General features: G+C 37.9%; 3 protein-coding genes across 4 annotated transcripts in view; 2 read left to right on the plus strand and 1 right to left on the minus strand.

Moving 5' to 3' along the window:
• The window catches only part of LOC128011585 (myosin-7), a 121,053-nt gene that overhangs the window by 26,667 nt on the left and 76,645 nt on the right, over window positions 1-17,741 (plus strand). The gene's annotated exons all lie outside the window — the stretch shown is intronic.
• On the plus strand, window positions 369-7,736 carry LOC128011590 (epithelial membrane protein 3). Of its 2 annotated transcripts, XM_052594170.1 has the most exons (10): window positions 369-607; window positions 1,017-1,152; window positions 2,540-2,697; window positions 2,885-2,971; window positions 3,525-3,840; window positions 4,798-5,198; window positions 6,592-6,684; window positions 6,792-6,894; window positions 7,002-7,142; window positions 7,267-7,736. In XM_052594170.1, the coding sequence occupies exons 7-10, from the start codon at window positions 6,607-6,609 to the stop codon at window positions 7,440-7,442; spliced, it is 498 nt and encodes a 165-aa protein (XP_052450130.1). In that variant the 5' UTR covers window positions 369-607; window positions 1,017-1,152; window positions 2,540-2,697; window positions 2,885-2,971; window positions 3,525-3,840; window positions 4,798-5,198; window positions 6,592-6,606; the 3' UTR covers window positions 7,443-7,736. The 2 variants fall into 2 exon arrangements, with proteins under 2 accessions (XP_052450130.1, XP_052450131.1); XM_052594171.1 differs by lacking the exon at window positions 1,017-1,152.
• Window positions 7,999-17,408, minus strand: nsfl1c (NSFL1 (p97) cofactor (p47)). The gene is made up of 9 exons (XM_052594166.1): window positions 17,244-17,408; window positions 16,629-16,726; window positions 16,476-16,550; window positions 15,849-16,017; window positions 15,632-15,727; window positions 15,444-15,553; window positions 15,149-15,286; window positions 8,987-9,154; window positions 7,999-8,916 (listed from the first exon to the last, which is right to left on the minus strand). The coding sequence occupies exons 1-9, from the start codon at window positions 17,343-17,345 to the stop codon at window positions 8,754-8,756; spliced, it is 1,119 nt and encodes a 372-aa protein (XP_052450126.1). The 5' UTR covers window positions 17,346-17,408; the 3' UTR covers window positions 7,999-8,753.

Raw genomic sequence — 17,741 nt, forward strand, 5'->3', positions numbered from 1 at the left:
CTGAAGCCGACATCTTCCACTATGGAAAGAGGCTGCAGGTCCTTCACAATCATTTCTGATAGACGCCTTGTAATATCCACTGCTCTTGGAGAATCAGTTATTGATAAAATAATAAAAAATAATTAATTCTGGTGCACATCTAGGTGAAGTTTAAATATAGAAACTAGTATCCCTTTCACAGCTAACACAAAAAGGGTAGATCGGCCTGAAAATACAGCCATACAACGCTCTTCTTTCTCTCCGCCTCTGACTGACTGCTGTTAGAAATGCGCGGCTGAGCGGTGCGCGCGCCTGACTGCTGGTGGTAGCGCTAGTGGTGAGTCACGTGACGGTACAACACAGGAGAGGGGGCGGAGAGCAGTGTCGAGCACAAGCAGCACTCTTAGAGCTTGCTCTGCTCTGTGACAGCAGCAGCATTTTGACAAACACGGCCAGGTGGCAAAACGAGAGAAACTGAAACTTAAGTATCGATATTTTCCCGTTGGTATCGATCAATACCGATACCAACGTTGGTATCGATATTATCGATATTAGTATCGATCTGCCCACCTCTATTATTTTTCGTCAGACAAGACGAGTCAGGTTGGCGTGAACAAGTTCGCTATTGGTAAGTGTTTTGTAGATTTTAATGTGCGCTGTCGTTACCTTTTGATATGTGCAACAACTGTGATGTCATTTAAACGAGGCACATTTCAGCGACCGTTAACGTTAGCTAGAACACGTTTGCTAGCAGTTCAGTTTTTTAGTTCAGTCAGAGACGGTTGATAAAGCTTTATCTGAGACAATACCAGTTTTCATTGTAACGTTAGAAAACACCATTTCTGATAGACCGTATTTCAAGGCCAAATACACTAACGTTACCATTCAAAAGTTTGGGTTCAGTCAGATTTTTTATATTTTTAAAAGAAATATCTCCTCACCAAGGCTGCGTTTATTTTATTAAAAATACAAACTAGGTGCTTGAATGAACTTGCCATTTTAAATTGAGTGGAGTACAAGTCTTTGGCGTGTTGCAGATTGTGCGGGGAACTACCAACGAAGCCAGGCCTCGAGACGAACAAGATTACGCGCCAGCAAGCAATCAGTCGGCCGGGTGCCTAATTTTTCCGTCAGACAAGACGAGTCGGTTTGGCGTGAACAAGTTCGCTATTGGTAAGTGTTCGTGTTTTGTAGATTTTAAGAATGTGCGTTGATTAAGCCAATAACGTGATTAACGTTAGCTATTGTTACCCTTTGATATGTGCAACAACTGTGATGTCATTTAAACGAGGCACATTTCAGCGACCATTAACGTTAGCTAGAACACGTTTGCTAGCAGTTCAGTCAGAGACGGTTGATAAAGCTTTATCTGAGACGATACCAGTTTTCATTGTAGAAAACATCATTTCTGATAGACCATATGTCAAGGCCCAATACTGTTCAGAAGTTTGGGTTCAGTCAGATTTTTTGTTTTTAAAAGTAATAACATTATCTCCTGCTCACCAAGGCTGCATTTATTTGATTTAAAAATACAAACAAAAACAGTAATATTGTGAAATTATTCCAGTTTAAAACAGCTGTTTTCTATTTTAATATATTTTAAACTGTAATTTATTTCTGTGATGCACAGCTGTATTTTCAGCATCATTACTCCAGTCTTCAGTGTCACATGATCTTCAGAAATCATTCTAATATGATGATTTGCTGCTCAAGAAACATTTCTGATTATCAATGTTTAAAACAGTTGTGTGTTTGATGAATAGAAAGTTCAAAAGAACAGCATCAGCATTTGAACTGATCAAAAGTTACAGTAAAGTCATTTTATAATGTTAGAAAATATTCTATTTTAAATAAATGCTGTTCTTTTGAACTTTCTTCTCATCAAAGTATTTTGAGAAAAAAATGTACACAACTGTTTTCAACATTGATAATAATCAGAAATGTTTCTTGAGCATCAAATCATCATTAGAATGATTTCTGAAGATCATGTGACACTGAAGACTGTAGTAATGATGCTAAAAATTCAGCTTTGATCACAGGAATAAATTGCAGTTTAAAATATATTAAAATAGAAAACAGCTGTTTTAAATTGGAATAATATTTCACAATATTACTCTTTTTTTTTTTTTTTTTTTTTGCATTTTTAATCAAATAAATGCAGCCTTGCTGAGCAGAAGATGCTACTTTTAAAAACATTAAAAATCTTACTGACCCCAGACTTTTGAAGGGTAGTGTATGTTAATGGCCAGGGCTGCAAAATAATTTTGGAGAACCACTGAGGCTGTTGTTCTTGCTGGGGTCCGCTTGAGTGCGAGCTGAGTAACGTTAGCTGCCTGTCGATCATGGCGGCGATAATAACAAACTAACTTGGTGCTAGATTATTAGCAGCTGCTCGGTTGCTGCAACCTCATTATTGTTTCTTATTACAGTACATTGGTCGCGTTACCTAGAAATAAAGAGCAGTCCAACAATTCATACATCCAATTTGCTAGTTAGACTTAACTAGAAATGTGCTCTTGTTAATTTTTGCAATAACTTTTCTTCTGTTTTGTGTATTTAGGTGCTTTATGATTTACCAGGCTCAACTACTCATTTGATGAAGTGGACTTGTAAATTTAGCAAATTTACCTCGTACATTCAAAAGACTATAGTGAATCATTACAAGGACAAGCATGGACGTGGAAGAACAGGTGGCCGGCCATGTTCTGTGAGAGACAGGTATAACAATAGACAAGACTCAGCCTAAGATTAATCACTTAATCCAATGAATGGATATCAATGTATGAGCTTACCAGACAACCTTAGCTTACTAAATTGTGACTCTGTGCTTTGAAAATCTTTTCTCAAATTTCTTAAACCAGATGTTTGCAATAAAATCTCAACGGTGCTTATTTTTGTTTTGTAGGACACAAACGAAAGAAGGACTGCTGCTCTGCTGGGTCTGCCACACTACCTAAAAGAAGAGCCATCAGACGTCATCAGGATGTGTGACGTAAGACATTTTTCTGTCATGCATAACAGCCCATATACGAACGCACCCGCCCACATACACACTTGCGCACACGCACACGCACACCCCCCACTCACCACACGCACAACCTTTAACACAGAGATTGGATAAGATGCACTCATGGGTGTTGATAAAGTCCTGTGGCAGCAAAGTAGTGATGATGCAGGGAGGAGTGAGGGGCAGAATAGTGATGGGGAGGACGAGGGTTGGGTGGAATAGTGGTGATGGGAGGAGGAGAAAGGAGAAGGAGGTAGAACAATGTTGGTGGAGGAGAGAGAAGGGGTAGAATAGTGATGGGGAGAGGACCCAGTGCAACATACACTTCCCCAGATCTGAGAAAACACAAGTTTTCACCCTTGCAGTAACCTTCCAACACTGCACCTACAAACATGCACACTCACAACTGAAAGATCAAGAAGACTATTAGCCTGAAAACAAGGTTTATGATCACTGAGACTTAAGTAGCTTTGCAGAGCATGTACTTCTTGACCCAAACATTCACACTATTTTTTTTTCTCTTTTTCTGCTTTTTAAGGCCCATGGTTAGACTCTGGCTGCATCCATGGAAGGGATGCAACTTGGCCTGTTGATAGGCTATGTCGGTGACAACCAGGATGCCTTTCCATGTGAGGTCTTCAATGTGACAGTTGTGGTTGAGGAGACTGTTGTGTTTCACAACTTCAAGGATGTGCCATCCAGCTTTGCCATGCTTTTGGGGATCATCTTCTGCGTTAACCTTGAATATCCACGAGCCATGAAGTATTCCTTTGAGTTCCTTCAGAGGGTAGTGATGAAGTTTAAACTAGATCAAGCCTCTGCCAGAGTCCATGGCATCCGAACAAGCTCCTGAGGTATAATTTGTAAACCATGCCCCCCAGAGAATAGGATTGGAAATTTTTTTTTTTCCACATTTGTTTCTGTTGACATGCAAACCAAAGTTGAAGGCAAAAGCACTTAAGCAAACAGGAGAGGAGCCCTGTTTTTTTTTTTTTTTTTTTTTTTTGGACTTGATACATTTACTTTTGTTGGACTGAATACATTTAATGCTGAATATTGTTCAAATAAGAATATAGATATCTATACTGCTGTATGTTTCTATTGGTCTATCTAGCCTACATTCAGCATGACCAACTTTTTGGTTGACAACAGGCAGTGCAGACAACTTCAGGAAGTACACACACCTTCTATACACACACAGTGATAAAAACTTGTGGAGTCCGCTTAGGATACCCCCTCATGGTGTAAGCTCACGCACAACCTTTATATTTATCTTAGCCTCATTATGTGACCCACACCCAACTGAAGTTTGGTACCAAAAAAAGTATTGATTGCATGATTGAAGTGTTTGTATAGCTTCTATTGGATTAACATTGGTTTTAATAAAAAAAAAAAAAAAAAAAGTTTTGTACTCATTTGTCTGTTTTTATACTTAAGTTAAAACAAGACATTCTTTAAGATCATCTTAACTTGATACCCTAATTCAAAGACATTACTTAATTGAAATTACTAAGTTGAACCCACTAATGGGGATAAGTTAACAGAATGCTCATTACTGAGTTCGCTTTATTTTGAACTTGCATAGCAAAGTTGAAACAACAACAATTGTATAGTCATGTTGACTTGCAGAAGGCAATTCACAGCTTAACAAGACTCAAAATAATGAGTTAAAACAATTCATTAATCCATTTTGTTTTTAATTGAAATTTTGAGGCAGCTGCTTAACTTATGATTTTAAGTAGAACCAAGTAGATATTTTTTACAGTGTATGACAAATAAACATTGAGGTTCCTGTTGTTTTCCCAATTTAGGTGGCTTTCCCTCCCCTGTTAAATGACCATAACTCCATCTCTTGGGCGAGGATGAATGAAACCCACACACATATAATCAAGATCATCAAAGCATCAAAGGAGATTGAAGTTATGATAGAAGCCCATAGAAACTCAGCGCACACCCTCTGAGATGATAAACGACTAGCAAGGACAGAGAGACGTGTGCCCATGCTCATGTGTTTCCTGAACACACAAGAAGGATCTGATGGGACTGTGTGCAGGACAACAGCACTAGCTCGGCGACAAGGAAATGGGCGTATGCTGAAGTTGACCCCAACAAACATCCTTCAATTTACTGGTGAGCTGAAAAGGGCGGAAAGCAGCAACAGACCTGGATAAACACGTCCATATTTGCCTCTGCTGGATTTGGATCACATTTGGTGAGTTCACATTTTATTTAATTCACTTTCACTCTTGTTTATGATTTGAATAGTTCTAAAAACAACATTTTAACCATAAAATACAACAGGATTTACACTTTATCACATGAAACTATCCTGTGAATATAACATGATTTCAACAAGGCAATGAAAATGTATGTCTTAGAATTGTATCAGAATCTAAATAACCATTTTAGAAAAGTTTTTGTTACTATAAACATCTCACAGAACATTACAAGACTGGTTATGAGAGTATGACGTTTCTCAAGGCTGTTATTCTCTAGTTTTGCCCTGAGGAAAAGCATGGTGTGTCTCAGAAAAGTCTGAATGAGAGCCTTCATTTCCCAGTTCTGGACTTCAGCCGTAGTCAGTTTACTTCTGGCCTTTTCCATCTTTAAGTTTTAGCAAAAGCAGACTGTTGAACCTCTCGTGCTTACAAAAAACCTGAGGGGAAACATACAGTCATGCAGTTGTATCTTAAACCCTCCAAACAACTATTTTCTTATATAACAATGATGATAATAATAATAATGGTTTCTATCATATAATTAATAGTATTACAAAATAACATACAGAACTTTGTTTTTATATAATAAATATATTAACAACAACAATATATTAATATTTTAACATGTTAAGTTAAATGTTTATAAACATTAATAAAAATAATAATAATGTTTTATAATATAATTGATAGTATTCAAAAAATAAATAACATATGTAACATTATTTATATAATAAATATATAAACAATAAAATAATATTGAGAATATTTAAAAATGTTAAAGAAATATTTATAAACATAATAATAATATGGTCATGAGCTGTGGGTCATGACCGAAAGGACAAGATCCCGGATACAGGCGGCCGAAATGAGCTTTCTCCGTCGGGTGGCTGGGCGCTCCCTTAGAGATAGGGTGAGAAGCTCGGTCACTCGGGAGGAGCTCAGAGTAGAGCCGTTGCTCCTCCACATCGAGAGGAGCCAGCTGAGGTGGCTCGGGCATCTATTTCGGATGCCTCCTGGACGCCTTCCCAGGGAGGTGTTCCAGGCACGTCTCACCGGGAGGAGGCCCCGGGGAAGACCTAGGACACGCTGGAGGGACTATGTCTCCCGGCTGGCCTGGGAACGCCTCGGGGTCCCCCCGGAAGAGCTGGAGGAAGTGGCTAGGGAGAGGGAAGTCTGGGCGTCTCTGCTTAGACTGTTGCCCCCGCGACCCGGCCCCGGATAAGCGGAAGATGATGGATGGATGGATGGATAATAATAATAATAATAATAATAATACAATTTAAGAAGAAGAAGAACAAGACTGCATCAAATATTTTGCACATTTTTTCAAAGTCAAATATGTGTGGTGATGTACAACACAGAAGTTGAGATTTGAGATGTTGACAGGTGCTGCTCATCACCATGGCGTCTCTTCTGCTGTTTGTCACACTGTTTCATCTCATCACACTGACGGCGCTCTTCGTCGCCACCATGCAGAAGGTAAGCATGTGGAACCCTTTACAGCGGATTACGTTCCAAAACTTTTTGATTGATCGTTAGTATAGTGTGCATATGTCTGAAATCATTCATGTACATTTAATCTTCAGTCCTGGTGGGTTTGGGACGGCTCAGAACACTCGGACCTGTGGTACAACTGCAGAATTAACAATACAACAGAGAAAATGTCCTGTGAATCATCAAACGAGACGGGTAAAACAATACATTTGAGCACTTTAACGGATTTGGAATGTGTGAATTTTTTCGAACGTATTGTTTAAAATGAAATAAGAACAGTGTCTTGGTTATGTGTCCATCAGAGTGGCTGCATGCTGTCCAGGTTCTGATGATCCTGTCTGTGGTTTTCTCCGCCGTCTCTTTCCTGATCTTCCTGGGACAGCTCTTCACCATATCTAAAGGAGGACTCTTTTACCTCACCGGCGTCTGCCAGGCATTTGCCGGTAAGCGCTTCTCCCTAATTCACTTTATCACTCGAGGTTACCGTCTTCAGTCCAAGTAAAACACTCATTTCAGTTGTTCTGAAGTCAAGGGAAAATCAAGTGAAATGTTCTGTCTCCTCCTCAGGGCTGAACGTCTTCACGGCTGTGCTCATTTACACTCTGCACAATAAAGAAATCCTTCCGGTCTCGCGGGAGCTGAGCTCGGGACACTTCGGCTACTGCTTTTACTTGGCCTGGGTTTGTGTGCCTCTGCTCCTGTGCAGCGGAGCCATGTACATCCGTCTGCGCAAAAAGGAATAGAAACGAGTCTCCTGGAAAATTGATACACATTTATTTTGTGATTATTTAGACTGTATTTAACCTTATATAAATATACAAAGCTGAAATACACCCGAAGATCAGCCCATTAGTTAACTCTTAAAAGGCAACCATTTAGCTGATTAGATCTATTTTAATAATAAATTCGTTTCATATTGAATGGATACTTTATATAACATTATAGTGGTGCCAATATGCAAAAGTTTTAAGATGTCTTTTGTAAAAAAAAATAAAAAATAAAAAATAATAATAATAATAAATCAATTAGGTCATTAATGTCTGATTTCAGTTTCATTACTGTGTGAAAATATTCCTCACAAATACAGTGTCAGACGGTGGACTCCACAGACCCTGAAAGTGCACAACAAACTCATGACTCCGGTTTCTGAACTAACAGCTTCCATCATGCCGTCTTAGCATGATGTTACACAAACACAGCCTTCAAAAACAAACCACTTCCACAGGGATTGGTGTAGGACATCAGAACCTGGCCGTGACATGCTCTCAAACGCTCCAAAAAATAAAAAGTGCTCTCTAATGCCAGACAAAAGGGTTTAATATCAGGTTCACCACAGCTCACAATCACACAATATCTCCAGAATTATAGTAGGCTTCTGCATAGAACACAAGAAGGCCACTGATATGTTCACCAGCAGCAGAGTCCCAAATTGAAGTTGGCTCTTAATAAACCAATTCATAATTTCATTCTTTAATAACAGGAAAAATATAATAATGACAACAATAAAAAAAAATCAGTATAGAGTGACGACCTAAATAACAAAATAAAGCCTCAGATGTCATAAAAAATAGATAGTTTTGTTTAAAAAAAAAAAAGTTTTATTGACAGTTTGCTTGATATTGGTCATGGGGCTAGAATATAAGGCTACTTTAGTTTTAATTACAGTTTGGAGAAGAGTTAAGAGATGAATCAGAGAACGAGGGATAAAACCGAGGAGGAGGTAAAGCAATGCAGCATGTAGCTGCAAGATAGACACCGAGGTAAAAGGAGGTCAAAACTCTTCAGAAAGCTCTTTATTTCAATCTGAATATGTTCAGCAGTTATTATTAAACTGTTAAACATGTTAGTTCTTCTCTTGGGTTCCTCTCTCTAACTTTATCACAGTGTGATTGATTCCCCTCCATCTCCATTTAGCTTTATCAGAAACACCCATCACCCCAAAACTGTCACAGAGGAATAACATATCACTAAAGAAAACAAAACTAAGTAATTAGAAGTCCTTTCCGTCCCGGTATCTCCAGCTCCAGAGTGCTTTACTAAAGCCAGGTCACCGGTCACTTTATCCGCTGCACTATGACGGCGTTCAGCAGGTTGGCCTCCTTCAGCGTCTGGCTCTCGTCCGTCAGCTCCTTGTTGGGGAAAGTTGTCATGAGAACGAACTCGGTGGCAGCTAAAGCCGGGCGAGCGCTTGCCACAAACTGACGCACATCAGACACCCTGTGATAGACAAAGATGGAATAAGAGGAAGATTTTGATGATATACTGTAGGGTTATTTTCATCTTTTACCTGTGGGTGTGGTTGAACTTCTGCACCAGCCGGCCTCCGTCGGCCAGTCTGATCTGGATGCTCGTGACAGGCTGAGAGCCATCCACACTGATGGAGGCACTGGCCTCAGCTTCACTGGCGGCCTGGTCCTGGGGGTTTCTCTGGAGAGACACCAGCTCTGGAGTGGCACTGGGGAGGTTAGAGGGAAAGAAGGACAGCAAAGTTTGAAAAGTTCAGTCTCAAGCAGCTATATAACTTATAATGATATAGCAATATGAAGATCACGGTGTACATTAATTGATGGATATTCAAAGCATTCATGAATCTGAACAAGCCACTATTAACGAAGTACTATACGACTTAAAAAATAAATAAATGTTGTTATGAATTAGTGCGATTATCAAATCACAGAGGCTGTGATTGAATTTAATAAATATATGCATCTTCTCAAACTTGTTATGAGTAGCCCTTATAAACCTTGTGCTTTTCTATTAAAATAAAACTCAAGCCATACTGTAAAATAAAACTTTTTCTCATACTTTCTTTTACAACTAAATTAAAATAGTATTTTTATATATATATTCATATTATTATTATAGTCATACTGACACAATCACACAATTTTGGGCCAACTTGTGCAGCCCTACAAACAAGCAAAACAAACCTGCAGCTTAATATATATATATATATATATTAGGGGTGTGACGGTTAGTATATAACCGTGAGACCGACGGTTATAGTTGAACACCGTCATTAGAACTCTATAACCGCCAAAACCGTGTCATTAAAATATTTTTTACAAACATTTTTTATCAAAAATTATTTTCATTTTTTAGATAAGATCATAAGATGCGCAATATATCGGGAGACATGGTTTTTACCACTTAATGAAGTTTTGTAAATCGTCAGACATGATATTTACCACTTCATTAAATTTTGCTTTGTAGAAAACCTTTCTTAAAAACGAATTTCGTTTTGTACAAATTTTATCTTAATTTTAATAAATGTTTCATCAACCAATTGCATGTATTTTAATAAATAAAAAGCAAATATAGCAGACAATGATAACCGTGACATGGAAGCACCAGCGCGCCGCTTGCACTGCGACCTAGAGCATATCTCATCGTAAATGAAACTCAGCGTAGGCCTATGCCTCATACTTTAGCATTAAATATCTTTGCTGCATCCTTTCTAGAACAGACAATGGCTTTTTTTTTTGCGGCTCGCATCAGCAAAGCATTGCATCGCCATAGACCGCAAAACAAGCAGCAGATGGCGGGCGGTTGCGGCTTTGAAATTTGCTCTATGATTTCCATGAAGCAAAAAACGAGGACGGAATCTCGAAATCCAGTCATGAAAATGAAACTTGCATTTTAATATGGACAGTCATGGAATTTGCCAAAGTTAGCATAAAATAATCAAATCAAATCTCCATATGGACCAGTATCTGTAAATGTTAAGCCGCAAAAGTTGTTTAAAATATAAATCCGTGTTCTGCGCGTCTCTGTGTGAATTAATGAATGGCAGAGACGTGCAGGTTTGTTTACTACATAGACTGAAGCGCATGACGCTTGCATTAATTTCAGCATCTGAGCTTCAGAGTTCTCTCTCCTTCAAGAGATCTGAACTTTTCAGCTCATCTCAATGGACACACAGCGCAGCTGTATTTGACACTCTGTAAACTCTTTGTGAAGGCGCATGACTCACCGTCGCTTTACTGATAGCGCTGTTTCTCACACATGCAAAGAGAGAGAGAGCGAGAGTCTTACCACGCTTAAACAACACGCTATATGTAAACTATTCTTTGTTGTCTTCTCCTGTCAAAGTAATGGATTAAATTTAGAAATATTCATATTCATTTTCGAACAAGCAGAAGACATACCAGTTTCTCCGGTAGTGGGCGGAGCTAATGGGCAAATGGCAATGGCTTTTTTTTTTTTGCGGCTCGCGGGCGGGTGCCCCTTTACCGATCAGACGACCCCCCCCCCCCCCCCCCCCCCCCCGACGGTTGTGTTATGAACCTAACCGTCATCACCAATTCTGAAACCGGCACACCCCTAATATATATATATATATATATATATATATATATATATATATATATATATATATGCCCTAATGCTATTAACGGCAAATACACAGCTCCAAACACAGGAGAACACTAAAAGTGGCAATAAACTATAAAAGGCAATAAACACCCCCTTGTGATAAAAACTTAGAAAACGAGGCTTAAAACGTTAATACCAAGAGGGTCTGGCTGCAGACTTGCACTTGCACTCTCAGACTTGCACTCTCAGACTTGCACTCTCAGACTTGCACTCTCAGACTTGCACTCTCAGACTTGCACTCTCAGACTTGCACTCTCAGACTTGCACTCTCAGACTTGGATTCTCAGACTTGCACTCTCAGACTTGCACTCTCAGACTTGCACTCTCAGACTTGGATTCTCAGACTTGCACTCTCAGACACTTGTACTTCCGTTAGTGACGTCACTTGCAGTCTTTATTTTTTATTTTATTGATTTTTTTTTTTTTTTTTTTATCTTTTGTTTGAATTTCCCAACATTTTATAACAGTAGCCAGGTGGCGAAGACAAGAAAAAAATAAACTAAATTACAATGTCACTTGCAATCGCTACTTTCACTCTCTGCTACCTGCGACACTTGCAATCGACACAAATCCTGCTTGTTGCCAATGGAGACAAGACGCTGTGGTGGTGAATAAACGCAACGCGTTTCACGTTAAGCATTTTTCCATATAGAATAAACTGTCTACAACTCGTTTATATCACTGTCTTTGTCCATTAAGCTACATTATGTGTTTTATTTATAATGATTTTCTATAGGAGGAAAACATTTAATGTACATTTTAACGCACTGCGTTCTGTAGCTACTCGTCTGCTTGCCTGTACGGAGTTGATCCTTTTAAAATCACTTAATGCATTTCATAATGCACGTTCATATTTGCTGGTCTGTATATACTTTGAGTCAACAACAAGACATATAGGCTATGCCTACTGAATTGTTTTTTATCTTAGTCTGTTATTACGCCACATTAAGTGTTCACATTGTGTTCATAAGCAATCTGCTTGCCTTGTTGTACATTAAATAATAACTATATAATCGAATTTGGTCTTTTAATTGAACTTAACGTATCCTAATACATTATGCCATATTAAGTGTTTGTTTTTTTCTACAGGAGGAAAACACTTAACGAAAAACTTTGTGTATAGTAGTAGGCCTACTAATTTAGTTTTAATCGTTTAATCACCACCACAGCGTCTTGTCTCCATGGGCAACACGCACGATTTGTGTTGATTGCAAGTGACGTCACAGGTAGCGGAGAGTGCAAGTAGCGATTGCAAGTTACATTGTAATTTAGTTTCTTTTTTCTTGTCTTCACCACCTGGCTACTGTTGTAAAATGTTGAGAGATTCAAAACAAAAACTTATAAATAAATAGAACAAAAAATAAATAAATAAATAAATAAAGACTGCAAGTGACGTCGCTAGCAGAAGCACAAGTGTCTGGGAGTGCAAGTAGCGATTGCAAGTGACATTGTAATTTAGTTTCTTTTTTCTTGTCTTCACCACCTGGCTACTGTTGTAAAATGTTGAAATATTCAAACTAAAAGTTATTAATTAATAGAAATAATAATAAAGACTGCAAGTGACGTCGCTAGCGGAAGCACAAGTGTCTGGGAGTGCAAGTCTGAGAGTGCAAGTGCAAGTCTGCAGCCAGACCCTTCTTGTTAATACCGCACATAGTTCACACTTGTGATGAGTAAGAATTGACTAATTAACTTATCATTTCTATTATTTTCTTTTTAGGTTTAATATTTTAGCAGTATTCCTTTTATATTTAGTTTTTAGATTATTGTAACAACAATGTCACAATTAACATCCGAAATCAAATGATCTGCTCCAATCATGAATAATAATGTTGTTGTCAGGACTATAAAGTTCCATGCAAAAAATGTTACAGAACAGTTTTAATACTGAAAGTGTAAACAGACAATGTCTTATCACTGTTAATATAAAACAAGTTACCCTCTTAACTTCAGAAAAAAAGATATTGATTGATTTATTTAGTCAATAAGTCTTCCAGTCCAACAATGAGGCATTAACCAAACACACGTTTTAGCAAGAGTAGTTCAGCAGTCCTTAGCTCAGGAGAGGAATGAAGAAACCGTTTTCCAACAAGTGTTCATTTTGACATCAAATTTAGAAGTAGTTTTAGTCAGTCTAGTTTTGACTAAAATACCGTTAAGTTTTAGTCACATTTTAGTTACATTTTAATCTGAATTGTTTTTAGTCTTATTCTAGTTTTAGTCGACTAAATATCATATGATTTCAGTTTACGAAATCTACAGTAAATTTACCCCCGGTTTCACAGACAAGGCTTAAGCCTAGTCCCAGACTAAAATGTAAATCTGAGCGGTTTCAACTGAAAGAAACTTACACTGGTTGATCTTAAAATATAACAATGCCTTTTGCATTGTCTCAAGATGCAGACCCGTAATGTTTTACGGTTAATGTTTTACATTTATAAAAATGACTTAAATGTCCTAATTGAACTATGGCCTAAACCTGTTTTAGTCTAAGCCCTGTCTGTGAAACCAGGCCAACATCTCGAAATAAAATAAAACCACTTCTTATAAGGAAACAAGAACATGGTTCTCTTTTGAAAGACCACTGGTTATATAATAGCCATTCTTTATAACAAAATGCATACACTGATATATAATTTTTCAAGCAGACTTCTATTTATATTATTGATGTCAAACGATTAATCGCATCCTAAAAAGTTTTTATTACAGTGTATATTTATTATGTATATATAAATACACACATATACGATATATATATTTAAAAAATATTTACATGTGTATACATTTATATTATTATATTTGATATTAAACATTTAATTTTACTAAATATATACATGCATGTGTTTGTATTTATATATAAATAAATACACACAGTATACACACATATATAATGTAAACAAACTTTCTTTTTTGCATGCGATTAATCATTTGACAGCATTAATTTGTATACATTAAAATGAGATGAATCCTTATTTAGGCTACTAAAGTGATTCATTAAAGAGCAGTGAGTGATTTTCTCTCTTTTTTTTGTTGATTTATTAACAATTAGGTATGCATCGATCCGATACTCGGGATCTGTATCAGTTCCAATCCTGGCATTTTCTGTGGATCTGGCATCGATCAGACGAAACCGATCCAAATCTGATATTGTGCGTATACTATCCTGTGTTATTGTTGAGCCCCACGAAAGGCACAGAAACATTATAAAGCACCAAAACATTCTGAAGCTGTTCCATAGTACAATGTGATGTACAGATTAATATTTAAGTCATTAAATTCAAGTTCACATAAACTCTTCTTTCCGCTGCGGCTGTCTGTCATGAATTGAACCAGTTCTTCTTATCTGATTTGTTGAACTGGTTCAACTGGTTCACTATCACATGTTGCTGTCTTCAAAACTGTGATATCGTTTAAAAGAACATCTTTTATCTTTCTATATAAAATGTATATACTTGTTTTTTTCATGAAAGTATTTTACAACAATACAAAGAGCAATGTGTACATTTTGGCAGATTTTAGACTTATTCACTTTTATTTGTAAATAAAGTATTTCACTAGATTTTATAAAATTATTGTGCACCTGTGATTTTTCTAGAATCTAGAGTATCTTTTGCTGCTTAATTATTCACTAGCCAAGTTTATAATAGTATTTTTTAATCATAAATTATGGTTAGATAATTTTAATGAAAAATAACAATTGAAAAAATAAGTTGTTTATAAGTAGTAGAATGTGTTTAACATACTAAAGAGTGATGATGAGGTCAACACAGAAGTATATCAATTCTACATTGATTTAAAAAAAAAAAATTATCGGCAGATAGTTAGAATTTTTAGTATCGGATTGGTGTGTATTTCTCAGTTAAGATGCGAGAGAGAACTGAATTCAGTCATTGTGCACTGTTTTAGAGGCGCTTCTGTGCAGGAATTAAGTGCTCTTACGCGTCGTCTGGCTTTTCAAATGTATCCATGTTTGGTCATTCATATTCCCAGGAGCTGGCATTATTTATATTTTTTGTCATGCAGAAATTGCTACGCCTCGTTTTCGTCTGTGAAAACTTTTGAAATGGTTTCCAACCTGCCAAGTTTCTGTCCTTCTCCAGCAAAGGCTTTGAAAGCAGATTTGGGTTTGGAAAAATCTTCATCCCGATGGTCCTCCATGTCTAGGTTTACCTGTCCACCCCGGAAACGCTGTCTCAATTCCAGAGGAATCTCCCTGAAAATGTCAGAACGCAAGAAAAAAGTTCTATTAAATCTGATTTGACAATCAGTTACAAGAGGACTGTCTAATAAAAGTCAACCAATAAGTCGGTATCTAGAGGGCCCAACACAAAACTAAATATGTTTTAATAGTGAATGGATTCAGAGCTCACCCTCTGCGGATCGACTCCAGGAAGAGAGCGTTCCCAGGATCACTGTAGTTCCTCAGCTCTCCATCATCAAGACTAAAGCCAGTCTTCCAGAGCTTCAGCACCACTTGCACCTGTTGGCACAGCACAAACCACTGCAGCAGATCTCTCTACGTCTCAAAGACTTCACCAGTCACAGGCCAGTGACTCACATCTTGTGCACTGCTGGACTGTCTCCTCTCTCCTGCCACATAAGTCGACTCCTCCTCTGGTGCGGCACCCAGTCGATAACCACCTCCCAAAAACGGCTGTAGAATAAGAAGACAGAAAGAGAAATGGAGTGACTCAAAATCATTTAAGACAGGAGTACACAATAAGCAGGCATGTTATCTTTCATTTGCAGTACAGTTTATTCAGTGGAGAATCTACCTTGCTGGATTTGCTGGATTCTCCAGGTCCCTTACCCGGTTTGTCAACAGGAACCGCCCCGTGCTCTTTAGCACCTTTAAACAAGTCCTCAACCAGCTCATTTGGGCTCTTCTTTTTGGGAGGACCAACAATCTGCTGCCCACTGCGTTCTGAGCCCCCGGCAAAGAACCTATGAGAGCAAAAGTCAGACATTACTCAATAAAATGAAGAATTAAACACAATGTGTGAGTCCACATGGCATTACAAAAGTGAGAGTATTTATTTTATTACCTAGTCTTGGAGGGTGAAATGTTATATTCGATCTAAAACATATGAACATTATATGAATCATATATCATTATACTACGGCTGCACAATTAGTCGGATTTCTAATCGTGATTACAATTATGGATGAATATTGTAATTATAAATTGCAATCTCAAATTTGTTATGCAATCTAGAGGTTGCTTAAAATAACACTGCAATATTCTATTTAAAACAAATCATTACATGAACATATAATAAACACTGCAATATTGATTTACAAGAATAAATGAAAAAAAAGAAGAAAAAAAAAGGATATTTTCATTTTGATTTCATGGTGAGTTGGTAACTTTAGCTCTTATTAAATGTAGAGGAATTCAGTACCTCTGGCCTTCCTCTTCACCACTGTCATCTTCATCCTCAGGCATAAAATCTCTAAAGGATGTCACTCTGTGTTCACTGAAATCAGAAGACATTACATTACTCATATAGCTGATACTGATTAACTGAAAAGCCCAAATGTGTGACTTGTGTTACCTTGGCCCCGTGGACCGACTGACAGAGCCCGACTCTGGCTGAGGGAGGGTGGCGATGTCATCATCTCCTCCATCCTCAAAGAAATTAGCTAAAGCAAGCTGAGCACACAGAGATTATAGAGCTGTCACTTCATTTCACAGACAGACACTCACTGCGTGAATTACAGAAACAAACCACCTACTATCGGTCTTCTGTAACAAGATAAATCTGATTAATTATATTAGCGACTCGAAAATAGCACAATTTCGGATGTGTCGGGAAGGACAGAGATCAAACCCCGAATGTAAACATGAGTATCACTTGAGCAGGCTAACGTTAAAGCTGCTAGCCTAAGACTTCATTTCTATGTCAAATTCACCGGCACGGTTTAAACATCTCTACTTCAATGCCATTCTGACTGTCAGTCCTGAAGTGTGAATTACATGATATGATTAACCAGATGAATCAGTTTAAGATATTCCTTGTGATTTTAATGAAGAGTGACTTGCACATTTCGTTAGCCGGTTCAGTTCACAGGCTGCCAGTGGAGGCTTACAGTCTGCTGAATCCTCGGCCGCAGTGCTTGTGCTTCACAGATTAATATGTCAGTGAGAAAGTGCTCAGTGTGCTACTGACCTGTAGGTCCCAGCCGGCTGACTCGAGGAAGAAACGGGCTCTCTCTTCATCAACATCAGTTACAGCGACGAACCCCCTCACCGCTTCTTCCCGCTCCGCCATTTTGACGTGTCACGTGCAGGAAAGATCCGACAGGAAACGGGGGGAACGACAGGGTAGTTCCGCTGTTCTGGAGCACAGAGTTCAGAGTGGATTTTTTGTCTCTCTCTTTTTTTCTTTTTTCTTTTTCTTTCTTTTTTTGCATCGATGTTTTTGCAAATTCAAATTAATTTTTAATAACCCGCAAAAACGCACAAATCATATATCGATTTGCATCCATTTATTTAGTAGGATATACGTTGCATAATTATTATTTATTTATGTTCTTAAACGTAAAAAACCTTCATCCTTAGCACATGTGGAGCATTAAATAATATTTCAGTATGTCGTGATAGCTCCCCTTTTATTTATTTATATGTATTACAGGCCAGCAGATGGCAATACAGAACCTTCTGTTAC

This window comes from Carassius gibelio, chromosome B23 (assembly GCF_023724105.1).
Source record: "Carassius gibelio isolate Cgi1373 ecotype wild population from Czech Republic chromosome B23, carGib1.2-hapl.c, whole genome shotgun sequence".
NCBI lineage: Eukaryota > Metazoa > Chordata > Actinopteri > Cypriniformes > Cyprinidae > Carassius > Carassius gibelio.